Below are 13,701 nucleotides of genomic sequence, written 5' to 3'. Positions count from 1 at the left end.
CTGAGGGAACCAGGACACTTCCCCTTTGTATTTGGATTGGTCAAAGCCCTTACATTATTACTGACTACTTCTTGCTCCATATCACATATAAGTGGAATATAGTTTTGAAGGTCACTTTTCTTTTGTGTACCTAAGCCCAATAGATTTCCAAAAAATTTAATGCAATCCAAGAATAAAATATATTTATGTTGCAGCCTAATAGACTCATATATGCATGTATGTGTACATGTATAGGTACATATAAATCATAAAACACAACATACCCACACTATACACACTGTAAATGAATTAGATAATGAGATTCACATTTTAACTCATCTCCATCCAAGGAGGTACTTGACATATGCCTTAAACATGCTTCTTCCTACTGTTGTTTGAAATCAGAAGCCTGGCTGCTGCTGTTGGCCCCAGCAGTTCAAGGAGAAGGGTACCAACTGGCGGTGGTCCCCAATGAAGAGGGCAGTACAAGGTGTCAGGACTGCATGGCCCACTTTTCCTCTGGGAATCAACTTGAATTAGAAAGGGAAACTAACAGTGGCCCCTTGGCAGAGCATTGAGTCCAGGTGGCATGGTCATCTGTCACTCACCGCCTTGGGCCCTCAGGGCAAGAAAGCCAGGGCTCTGCTGAGAAAAGCAATTACCATGGTCTGCTTTGGGCTGTCCCTAGAGTCAATCCTGTGGTGAGAATCCTATGAAGGTCAGTTTGGAAAAATGTCCCTGTGGAGGCTATAAGAAGCTGTCCATCTGGCCCAAATGGGGTCACCTAAGATCATGATAAAACAGAGGGTGGAAGGCAACCATTATGGACAAGAAAACATCAATAAGATGGGCAAAGAGACCAGAACACTAAGGATGCCTCAGAAAGTTGCACTGTATCCATCCAACAATTTGTCATGAAGAATTTCAAATTAAACCCACAATGCGGTAGCACTATGCTCCTCTTAGAATAGCTAAACACAGGCTTGTACACACACACACACACACACACACACACACACACACACTCAAGCAGAGTTGATAATACCAAGTGTTGGTAAAGATGCAAAATGATACTGCCACTTTCCAAATAATTTGGTGGCCTTTTATAAACATAAATCATTCAACCTATCAATCCTACTCCTAGGTATTTACCCATGAGAAATAAAAACTCATGCTCATGTGACTACTCATAGAAGTTTTATTCATAATCAAGCACAACTGGAAACAACTTAAATGCCCTCAGACTGGTGAATGAATAAACAAACTATGATACACCCAAACAATGGAATACTACTCAGCAATAAAAAGGGACATCTATTCCTCCTTAACAACATGGGTAAATCTCATTCTAACTGAGAAAAGCCAGACTCAAAAGGATACCTACTGCCTAATCCCATTCATAAGACAAGGCCCGGTGCAGGAATTTGTGCATGGGTGGGGTCCCTCCTGGCTGATTGAGGCTGTCTCGCCCTGTCCCAATCTGGCCGGCCAGGGGGAGGGAACACGGGAGGTTGGCCGGCCATGGAAGGTTGGCTGTGGGAGCACACTGACCACCAGGGGCAGCTCCTGCATTGAGCATATGCCCCCTGGTGGTCAATGCACATCATAGCTACTGGCCAGTCATCTGGTCATCTGGTAGTAATGGTTGCTTAGGCATATATATATTAGTAGCCCTGCGCACGAATCCGTGCACCAGTAGCTCACCAGTAGCTCGCTGCTGCCCTCCAGTAGCTCTCCACCCACTGCCACACCCTCCTGTAGCTCCCCCCACCCACCATCTCCCCGACCTCCCCCCCCCTCATTGCTTGCTGCCCTGCCCCCTCCTGTAGCTCTCCACTGCCCGCTTGTAGCTCGCTACCCCACCATCCTGCTGATCCATGATCCGGTAGTTACGTGGTCGGTCATTACGCTTCATGGTGCAATGACCATTTGCATATTACATCTTTATTATATAGGGTGTGTGTGTGTGTGTGTGTGTGTGTGTGTGTGTATATATATATATATATATATATATATATATATATATATATATAATTGTTGTTCTTATTAATCTTCACCAAAGGATATTTTTCCCACTGATTTTTTTTAGAGAGAGTGGAAGGGAGAGGGAGGACAGAGAGAGAGAAACATCAATGTGGGAGAGACACATGGATTGGTCGCCCCCGGCATGTGCTCCAACTCAGGCCAGGGATCAAGCCTGCAATTGAGGTGCATGCTATTTACCAGAATCAAACCCACAAACCTACAGTCCATAGGCCAACACTCTAATCATTGAGCAAACCCAGCTAGGGCAGAACTATTCTATATTTTGATTGTGGTGGTAGTTACACAACTGTATAGCCCTGTCATAACTGACAGAACTGTATACCACAAAGAATAAATTTTACAGTATGTAAAGTATACCTCAGTTAAAAAAATTAATGTGGAAAAAATACATAGTGGGAAGAGCCTGGGCTTTCTAGTCACATAAACATGAGTTTGTTTAAACACAGTGTGCCACAATTTACAAGCTGTGTGGTCTGAGCCATGTTACTAAATTGTCCGTATCTCTGTACTCTAACAAAGCACAATGGGGAATGACACCTCCCACAAAGGGATGCTGCAATAGATATATAAGAAAAGGTTAGAAGCCGATTAGGGTTACACAGTACAATACCATAGCCACTGGCTGTTGAGCACTTGAAATGTGGCCAGTGGGACCAAGAAACTGATTTATAATTTTATTTACTTTTAACCAATTTGCACACTGGTGCCAGATTTAGGTTGGCAAACTTTTAAGTATGTTTGGAATAACTTTGGGGTGTGAATTTACTTTTTTCTACTGTAAATTTTAGGGAATGTAAATACTGATCAAGGATTTCTGCTAAAAATTTAGCATGTAAATTGAGATGTGTAGATTTAGTATGGAAAAATATAAAGTATCTCAGCAATTTTTCATATCAAACATATACTAAGATGATAATATTTTGGATATTTTGATTAAATAAAATATAACACTATAATTAATTTCACCTGTTTCATTTTACATTTTTTTATGTGGGTAGTAGAAAATTTAGAAGTGCATGTGTAGCTCACATTATATATTTATTCAACAACACCAGTCTAAGGCATTGCCTGGTATGCTCTTGTTGTTATTATAAGGAGTTACAAGTTAGATGCTTAATATTCAGGAAAGTATTGAAGAAAATCCATCAGACGGGCAGCTCAGAGAATGTTTCCATAATATAACTAAGGGTGTTGAAGAGAATATTTGTCTCTTGATCTATCAGTGGAGAACAACTAAAAATAAATATAGTTTATAGTCAGGGATGTGAATAAATGAGTGTCATAAGAATAATGGTGAGCACACAAAATGGACTATGTTCACGGTCAACACTAGCCTTGTTTTGGTAGAATGGGCTTAAAGAAGAGATTGATTATTATTTGGCCTTCAATAATTATTTTCTCCCCTGATTATGTAATTACATCTATGACAATATTGTACTTTGAGGCAAAGATTAAAGAGAGAACAAGCAAGAGACTCTGTACAGCAGTAGGCTGCTACAACAGACCAGAAAACAATAATGCATCTGCCTTATTAGGTTTTAGTGAGTTTAGTGGGCTTGATCCCCATTGGTCACCAAGGTCTCTCAGCACCAAGACCTGCAAAGTGAAATCTCAAATAAGTTCTGGCTTTCTTCGTCCTCTTTCCAGTGTTAGGAAGAGGCTTGAAAGGTCAGTAGTTTTAAGTGGCCATGGTCAGCCCAAGCCACCTCACATCTGTGGTACCTAAAAGCATCTCTAACATTTCAGACAAGGGAATACAGGTGCAGTATCCTGTTACATTATCATATAAAGTTACACACTAACTTGAAATAGGAGACTACATCATGCGTGCAAACATCATCCACTAGGTATGTAGCTTATAGGGGAAGAAGAGAGAAATACTAGCCCACAGAATAAATGCCCAGGTCTTCCGTCAAGTTTTAAAGTGGCATATTTGCAATTGTTATCCCTACTATTCCCCAAGGCCACTCAACATTCTGTAAAAATAGACCTGGTTCTCTTCTCATGCTGGGACTCCACCAGGCATGTCTTTCTCTCAAGCTCCAAAATTCCTCCTTCAAGCCAACTCATCTACAAGTCTCCCCAAATTCCTTGTTAGCATTAACCTTCCTTTATAGTGACCCCACAACATGGGAAATTATAACTTTAATGAAAGTCTTACCCTTTGCAAAAGCATGAATGGACCTAGAGAGCATTATATTGGTGAAATAAGTCAGTCAGAGAAAGACAAGTGCCATATGATTTCATTCACATGTGGAATCTAATTAACGAAATGAATTAACATGCAAAATAGACTCAAAGATAGAGGGGAGACTGACAGCTGTTGGAGGTGGGGGACTGGATAGTGGTGAGGTGGAGGGATTAAGCAAAAAAGAAAAACAGAAGACAGAGAGAAAAACCTCATGGACACAGACAACAGTGTGGTGATTGCCAGCGGGGAGAGAGGAGGGAAATTAGGGAGGGTATAGGGGATAAATGGTGATGGAAGGATACTTGACTTGAAATGGTGAACACACAAGACAGTGTACAAATGATGTGTTGTGGAATTGTGAACCTGAAATCTTTATACTTTTGTTAACTAGTGTCACCCCAATAATTTCAATAAAAAGGAAAAAATAAAATAAAAAGAGCAACAAAATACGTTAAACTATGATCATTAACTATCCTAATACATATCTTTCCAGTAGATTGTCAGTTTCATGTACCAGCCTCATCTCATCAAACAGAGTACACACCGTGAAAGTTGATTAATTTAGCTGAATTGAATGTGGAAGTTTACTAGTCTTCCCAGGTGCATTACTCAAGGGCATTCAGAGTCCAGAAAATAACAATCTCAGTTTCTAGGAGAATCTCCAGTGAAGAAGGTTAAAGTCTAATAACCCCTGGAGACCAATTAAATTGAGCTTTATCTCCAAATCACAGAATGTATCTCCAGGTGCAAAACAGCATCGCCCTTTAAAAACCTTCAGTATGCTGTTCATTGTCTAGATGGTGTCAGGATCCAGTTTATTCCCTTGGTACTAAATTCCTTCTAGAATCTTAACTCCAATTATTTATCCAACACTCATTCTTGTACCTGAGAAGCATCACTTCTATTCAGTGAGGTTGGTTAGCTCATAATCTTACACATCTATACCCTCCATCCAATTCTTGGCTCATGCCTTTCACTTCTTCACTTCTTCCTCCCCAGGAAAGACATCTGATAATGATTGTTAATGCTGAGAAAAAGAACTGGGCGTGTACAGCTCATCCCCACATCCACTATTTTGGGGATCTACCTGCAAAAATCATATCTTCTGTACCTCAGGGTAATGGTGTTATAGAAACAGGTTTCCACACAGGAGATTTTTTAATTTACTATTTCTGCCTATTACTGGATGGATAGGTGCAGTTCTAGAGTACAGTGTTAGCAAGCCCACTTCCTCCTACCAAACTTTTCAAAGTTGGTGATGTTTGATCTCCATTTGTCTCCTCCTCTGTCACTGTCTCAGTTGGTTCCAATCTTGGCAAGTAAAAAGGGAACTTGTTTGTTGACCTCCTCAAAGCCCACCAAACTAGATTTCAACCTCCATGATGGTAACAGCCATCATCTTTCCTATCTCACTCGTGAACTTGCACACAAAGTGGGGGCACAATAAAACCTGATAAAATTGAATGGAGAACCAGCTCAACAGTTCTGGTGTTAAAGAAGCTGCCTTTCTTGATATATCATGTTTCTCTGTAGATGCAATGACTCCATGCATTCCCTTCCCACAACAAGACCAAAAATGCATGACGGACTTCAGCAAGAAGAAAACAAATTACATGGATCTAGGTATATTCTTCATTTTGATTCATGTTCCACTTCAGGTGAGAGTTTCTCGCTGTTCTAAATGACCAAGGAGCTTTCAGGATCCCATAGGAAAGAAACAGCACAGTCACAAATTCACTCACCATTATCAATAGGGTCAGAGACTGAAATGCCATCTGCAGCAATGTCTACCATCCTCTTGGTTCTGGCCACAGGAGCATGGATAATTCTCTTATCTTTATAGCCTCCCTTGTGCAAACAGGAACTGTTGGAGTGGCCTCAGTACTGTGAAAATCCATCTAAACCTTCCCACAAGCTGTGACTGATTGCCCAATAACAAAGGTATGTTTCTTCTTCCTGGACTGATTACAGGCATAGAAATGGAAGCCTCCCAAACCATATATACTCTTTAGTCATCTTTACCAGTTTTTGTAACTCTAGGGAGTTATCTGGGCCATTTTTCCAAATAAGTCTTATTGTTAAGAGAATTATTTTAGCATTTCATCTACCTCTTTAAGAAATCAGGATATTTCTACTGATTTTGTTTTATAATCAATGCCATTCACTTATCTCCTTTTGAAAATGTACTTCCATTCACCTCATTTGTTTGTGTAATCATCCTCCCACCCTAATAAAAGAATTGGAACCTTCTATGTTACCATCACTTTCAGTGACTGAGTAGCCAACTTACATACCAGTGCAGAGATGCTGGATCTTTGGCATAAGAGCCCACTATAAAGCAGAAGCCCATGCGCTAACCCCTCTGTTCTGAAAGCCTCTACCAGTCCTCAAAGCAAACACCTCACAAGGGAGCAGCTCATCCAGACCATCTGATCCTACCACCCACAACACACAACTTGACCTTTCATGAATAGATGAATTCAACCAGCAAAGCTATGTGGGTTTGACCACCAGTAACTGGTGAATGTTGGATAATCACACACACTTTCTTTGCTCAAATCAATGCATCATACTGAGGTGGTCAATCAAGTACCGTCACTGTGGCCAGGACTGTCAAAGGACACACTTGTCACTAGAGGTTTAAAAAAGCACTACATCGTTAGAGTCACTGAAACAATTAGTTGTTTAATATAGTTCCTATATGGAGTCATTTGGTTTCCTAGATAAATTATTCTTTAACTAGTGATGACATTTAAAAAAACAATATAAGTGCACACTCAATAAAAGTAATCATATATTAAAACAAGAAAAAGCTCAATGTAAGTCAAGGCCAATTCTTTATGTACAGATGTTGGCATTTGGTGGCATTTTAGGGGAACCTTCACATCCATCACTGATGTTTGCTTTTAGTTTCCTATAAAATGTGTCCATAAAACTTTTAAAAGCAATACAGCTGATGTTTAATCTCCACAAAACTAAAATATTTTGATTTTATAAATAATTTAAAGCATACAAATAACATTTTTTCCTCCACCCAGAGTTCATAAGAAGAAGCAGAGAGTTGAAAAATTTACTTAAGAGATCACATAGGCCAAGTACCCTTATTTCTGACTTGTAATTATACTCATACCTATAAGAACATTGACTTTAGATAACATTTATTGAAGGCTCACTGAGCCAACCCCCACACTAGATGCTTCACAAACATTACCTCTCATTCTCACAATAATCTCATGAGATAAATATTTTATCTCCATTTTACAGGTGAGGGAACTGAGGCACAGAGAAGTGAAGACCTTTCCCAAGTCACACAATTGCTAAGTGGTAGAGCTGAGATCTCACCTAGGGCTCTCTGACCCACTTGCTTGTGTTTATACCATTACAAGTCATGAAAAAAGAGAGGCAGATCTAGGTGTGGGATAATCTTGGCTACATACCTCATACAATTCAATAATGATGTTTCCCATTAGACCTCGGCTGCTCTTAATGTTCTCCATGGCCAGGGTGAAGTAAATCCCACGCGTGTCTGAGATATAGAGGTTGTATGTGTCATTCTGGTTCCATTCTTGGACCGCAGCAAACACTTGGTTCTCATCGGTACTGATGATGTGCATGTCCTGTAAGAAGATGGAAGGCCTGTAAGGCAGCAGATCTCATATCTCCCTGCCCACGGAGACCCAGAATAATTACCATGACGTACGAAATGGTTGAGAAAAAGCTTGATTTATAGGCAATGTTAAACAATTCTGTGTCGGACCAAGGCTATAAATTATGAGCTTCATGATTTCTGTTCCTTGTTAAGTGACAGCAAGATGGGCATAAGGGGCTTTGGTGGGTATCATTTTCCATGGCTTCAAGGGATTCATCCACATTCATTTTTTGTTTTTATATCTGAAAGGTAGTGTTGTACTAACAGAGACAAAAAACCTTGAAAGAAAAAACTCACACATGCCAGAAGATAGGCCTATCCCTTCTTTAGATCTCCACTTACGTTTTCAAATATTTCAGGGTAATGGTTTTCACACCTTTCTTTGGAATCTTCAGAGACATGGGGATTGCAAGAAGAGTGGCAGGGAGACATGGCCAATGGGTGGGACTCTGGACTTCCAGGCCTGTTTCAACCAGAGCAGAACCACTCAAATCTGCTTTATACTAAAGCTCTGTGTAATATTCTAGGAATAAAAGGTGAAGGGGGTTCTGCTGTTAATAAAATAATGTTTGAAAATCATTGATAGGGAGGAAAAGATACTCAACGTGTTCTCAGTCATAATATAAGTTCTGCTGTAAGACTGATGAATATGTCAGTCTCCAAGAGCTTCAATTTTCTTACCAAAAAGTGAAGAGGCTGGGCTACCAATAAAAAGAGCTACCATTTGGCAGTGTTCTAAGTTATCTTAATGTATTATTTTAATTACAAATCCAAATAAGTCTATAATGGATGTAGTGTAATTATTCCCATTTTATTGAGGACTAAACTAAGGAAATAGAACTTTGCAAATGTACTTCATATTGAATAGCTAGTAAGTGACAGAACCATGTTTTGAATCTCAGTGGTATGACTCTAACCTAATTGTTAGCTTCTGACCATTTAGATATATAGCCTCTAGATTAGAAGTTGCAAACCAAGGACCCATAAAATAAATATAAATCACGAGGGTTTGGTTTGACCACAGTCTATTTGCAATACTTGAAAATGTAGTCTTTGAGGTGGAGTCATAGGACTCTCAGTCCCATATATCTAACTTTTCTTATGATCTGCTACTTTCTGGTCTCTGAAGTTACTTTAGTTTGCATTATTGGAGTGGGTCATTTCTAAAACCAAATCTATGAGTTCAGAATCCAAAGCAGTTTATAAAAGCCAGTTTGCATATGTGTCTAGGCACTGTACAAAGGGTATCATAAACTCAAGTCCTTACTTAAGGAACTTACATCGTCAAGAGGCAATGGTGACAAGGATAAACATTTGAAAAATGGGAGTAGTTAAAAAATGCATAACTATACAGATGTGTATGGCAACGAGTAATAACATCCGGAGAAAGCAGGAGAGGTGCCCTTGTCACTATGGTGGAAAGCACTGGTAATAGGAGCACAAGCAATTGCAGTTGACAGGAAGCAGATAATCAGGCTGAATCTACCTCTTACCTTATTTGGCCAACCTTTCCCAGAAATGGTTTCAACAATAAAGGGAGGCAGCACTGTCTAGAATGTCAGAACCATGGAGAGCTCCATCGAGATGATTTCAAAAGGAGCAGGCTCATTTGATTTGGATGATTTCAGAAGGAGCAAGCTTATTTGATTTGGACATGTGGGAGGCGGGGAAAGTGAGAAAGCAAGTTCCACATCTGTGCATTGGAGATTCTCTGTCGCATCCTGGACTCTGGCCTTGAACGCCCTAGGTTACCTTGACTAAGGTAATGAACTGCTTGAAAATGGTAATGAGGCTTATTCTTAAAAACCATGTGATGACATCACGTCATGTTGGTGTGGAATGAAAGCCCAAGAACCCAGAAGGAGGGGAAACAGCAGCTGCAGGAAATACAGATTAAATTCACTTACCCTGTTAAAAATGCAATAGAAATTCCTGGCTTTTCCCAGATGTTTTGGTTATAAAAATGAATTAGCTAAATTATTTTAGACTAAACTAATAAAAAAGAGGTGGGAAAAAAACAACAACTCAAAACACTGAGGCACAGTCAGGATTAGAGGCAGCCAGATTTGCTGTGAGTGCATCTTACCTTAGACCTGTGTTGGGACTGTGTTATCTGGTGAACAGGTACTGCAGGCTCAGGGGTGAAAGACTGCTTTTTAGTATGTAGGATTCTGAGATGCCTGCTTGAGAAATCATTAATTGACCAAAGCCACTTAGCTAATAAATGACATTACTAAGATTTAAACTTGAGACTACCCTAATCAAGAAGCTAAATCCATTATCAGTGGGGATATAACTTCAATGTGCATCAACATGACCTGGAGATCTTAATAGCAGGTGGGCTCATGAGTTTCACTGCCTGGGGTTCTGATTCAGTATGTCTGGTGAAAAGCCTTAGATTCTGCCATTTAATATGCCCCCCAGATGGTTCTGGTGCATACAATCTGGGGAACTATTCTCTGAAAAGCTCTGAAGGCTGTGTTGTCTCTTCTAATAGGTCTTATGGTTGAATAAAAATTAACCAATAATAACCTGGGGAGTAAGTCTTCAGGAAAAAAGAAAATTCCTGTTAGTTAAATTTGGTCGAATAGGGATTTGAAGAATAATAATGTTTATTTCTTGAATTCTGCTACTCTAATCTAACTCCAAAGTATATATCGCCTTCATAGTAAAATAATCCTATCTAATAAAGAGTGAATATGCTAATTGACCCTCACACCATTGCAAAGATGGCGGCACCCACAGCCAATAAGGAAGGAATATGCTAATTGACTGCCCCGCCCTCAAAGATGGTGGTGCTCACAGCCACAAGTTGGCAGTGCCCAGTCCCCTCAGTCCTGCCAGGGCCTTGCAGCGCATCTGCCTCTGGAGTCCCCCAGTCCCCTCAGCCCCCTAGCTGCCCAGGGCTGGCCCAAGGCGCAGGCAAGCCTCGGCTGTCAGCTGCCCAGCTGCCCAGGGCTCACCTGAGGCATAGGCAAGCCTTGGATGGTGGCTGCCTGGCTTCCCAGCTGCCCAGGGCCGCCTGAGGCTCAGGTAACCAGGGCCAGCCAAAGCTTGCACTGTCGGCAGTGGCAGTAGCAGAGGTGTGATGGGGGCATAGCCTTCCCCTGATCGCTGGGTCACCTCCCACCCCTGATGACTCCCAGACTGAGAGGGGGCAGGCTGGGCAGAGGGACCCCCCCTCCAGTGCATGAATTTTCATGCACCAGGCCTCTAGTTATAAATAACAGTCCCCCTATACCCTCCAAAAAGAATAATTGGGGAGAATCACAGTTGCTTTTTGAAAACCTGTGACTTCCTAGGAGAAAATAGTAAAAATATTTCCTTGTTACAGAATTATTGTTTTTAATAATCTGGGCCTAACATAACTTCATATAGGAATACATATGTTATTAAGCATATGCTATATGTCAAATACTATAATATAAAAACAGAGAGGAACAAAATGTAGACCCTAACCTCAGGAAGATGCCCACCCAGGGGAACATCACATGCTCTTGTGGCCTTCCATGAACTTATAAGTGCTTCAACAGAGGTACTGAAAATGGTGACAGGAGTAGAAAGGCTTATATAGGTGGGAGGAAGGGCAGTGCATTCAAGAAAATGTGTGGAACTTGGAATAGCTTGAAAGCAGTTTTCTTTTGGGGACAGTGAATGTAGAGTGGCCACATCATAAGGCGTTCTATATAGTGCCCCTAAGTTTACCCAGAAGAAAAGACAAATCTATCACAATTATTTTGCAGGAGAAAGAAACAATTAGAGTTGATGAATGAAGAGAGATTGAGTTGGAGAAGATGAGCTTCATTGCATGGTCATATGCATTGAGAACCCAGTGGATTAAAGAGTGGATTAAAGTGGGGCAGGGAGAAAGGCTTAAAATGTCATAGCAATAATTTAGGTAGTAATACACAAGGGTCTGATCTCAGGGGTAGGTTTTCTATAACCATAAGAAATGGATCAGTGAGATATTAAAGAGGTAGAATCTATAGGGGGTAAGGGAGAAGGACATATCTTTAATATCTCAGATATATGACTTACAAAATCCCCTAAATTTTAGTCATTAAAATGATAATTAAATAATTAAATATTATTTGTGTAATTATTTGTTTGATATCTGTCTCTCTCATCTATAATAATAAAAGCATAATATGCTAATTAGACCGGATGTCCCTTGTCCTTCCAGATGACCTTCTGGATGAAGCTGGGGCTGCGAGGGAAGCCCGGGTCCTGGGTGCCAGAGGAAAGCAGGTGCTGGCAGCTGGGGGAAGGAAGGCCTACTCTTGCACGACTTTTATGCATCAGGCCTCTAGTTAGATTATAAACTCCCAGAGGTCAGAAACTATGCTTCTCTTATTTATCACTTTATTTCTAGTGCTTATCAGAGCATCTAGCACATGGCAGACATCTAACAAAAGCTTACTGGATGAATAAATGGAGTAAGTAAACATGGGAGAAGAATGAGATATAAGGGATACAGGGTAGAGACTCTGAGCTCAGTTGAGGAGTTGTTAAATGAAACCATTAAGGGGATGTACTCTGAATAGGCAGTTGGAGTTACAGTCCAGAGGTCAGTGGAGAGATATGGACTGAGGCTGTGGACATAGGAGTCACCAACAAGAAGAAAAGCAATGAGGTCGCATGGGAACCATGCAGAATGTAAAAAAAGAATTCAGAAGCATCGGCATTTAAAGGGTGGCAAGGGGAAGGGGATCCAGGAAAGGAAATCAGAAGTAAGTAAGAGCAAAGGGAGAAGTATCAAGTATGAATCACCCCTCAACATTGTCCAATTATACAGAGAGGTATCAAAAGACAAAGAGCTACATTTGGGGGGGGGGGGATATAGCCCATAGGCAGTCACTGGTAGCAATGGCTAAAAGGTTTTTGGTGAAATAGTGGGATGGAGGTGGGGGAGCAGAGGCAACCGGCCATGAGTTGAAGAGTGAAGAGCAAGTGAGAAAAGAGGTAAGAACTAGAATAACTCTCGAAGAAGTGTGGCTGTGACACAGCAAAGAAGGATAAATCAGCATTTGGGGAAATGTAAAAATTAAGAAAAATTTTCCTGAGGAAATTAAGGAAAAGGTTAATATCATTGCCATTATAATTGTAATAAATTTTCTCAACCATTTTTCCCTCTCTTCTCTCTTATTATTCAAAACACAATTAACTGTACTCTACTGTCACATGGAAGCATACCCAGACTAAGATAAAAGGAGACTTTATTGCAAAGGACTATTGCAACACTATGACCATAACATCTGTAAGCATCTCAGAGTGAAGGCAGAAATGAGTTACTTTTAGCCCAGCCAGCATGGTTCAGTGGTTGAGCATCGACCTAGGAACCAGGAGGTCACAGTTCAATCCCTGGTCAGGGCACATGCCTGGATTGTGGGCTTGGTCCCTAGTGTAGGGTATGCAGGAAGCAGCCGATCAATGATTCTCTCTAATCATTGATGTTTCTATCTCTCTCTTCCTCTCCCTTCCTCACTGAAATCAATAAAAATATATATTTTTTAAAAAGAATTACTTTTACAAGGAGAAGTACATCAAGGCTACCAAAACTGGGTGTGAGGAGTGAGGTGAGACAGAAAATTGTTCTCCTTAGAATCTTTAATTTTCGGGGGTGGCTGTTAAGAGGGGTTGTTCTGAGTCCCAATGCTTGCATAAGCTCCCATTGCTCACATATGCTCAAGAGTGGGTCAAAGTTTAGGGGCTTGAGGGAAGAAGAAAAGCTGAATGTAAGTTGGCAAAGTCAAATTAGCACGCATTTGGTACAGATTGGTTAATAGGGACAAGCAGTTCAGCTAATCATTTATGACACAAAGAGTAGGAATTGGGT

The 13,701-nt window shown here is 40.6% G+C and overlaps 1 protein-coding gene across 1 annotated transcript in view; it reads right to left on the bottom strand.

Annotated features, from left to right (window-relative positions):
* SORCS3 (sortilin related VPS10 domain containing receptor 3) overlaps window positions 1-13,701 on the bottom strand; it is a gene marked incomplete at its 5' end in the record, with an annotated part of 521,132 nt that overhangs the window by 91,669 nt on the left and 415,762 nt on the right. The window contains one exon of the mRNA XM_079794297.1: window positions 7,654-7,833. Within this exon, the coding sequence (XP_079650423.1) occupies window positions 7,654-7,833 (180 nt within the window). The remainder of the gene's footprint in view (window positions 1-7,653; window positions 7,834-13,701) is intronic.

This window comes from Cnephaeus nilssonii, assembly GCF_951640355.1.
Source record: "Cnephaeus nilssonii genome assembly, chromosome: 16".
Taxonomy (NCBI): Eukaryota; Metazoa; Chordata; class Mammalia; order Chiroptera; family Vespertilionidae; genus Cnephaeus; species Cnephaeus nilssonii.
This window is presented reverse-complemented; position numbering and strand designations above follow the sequence as displayed.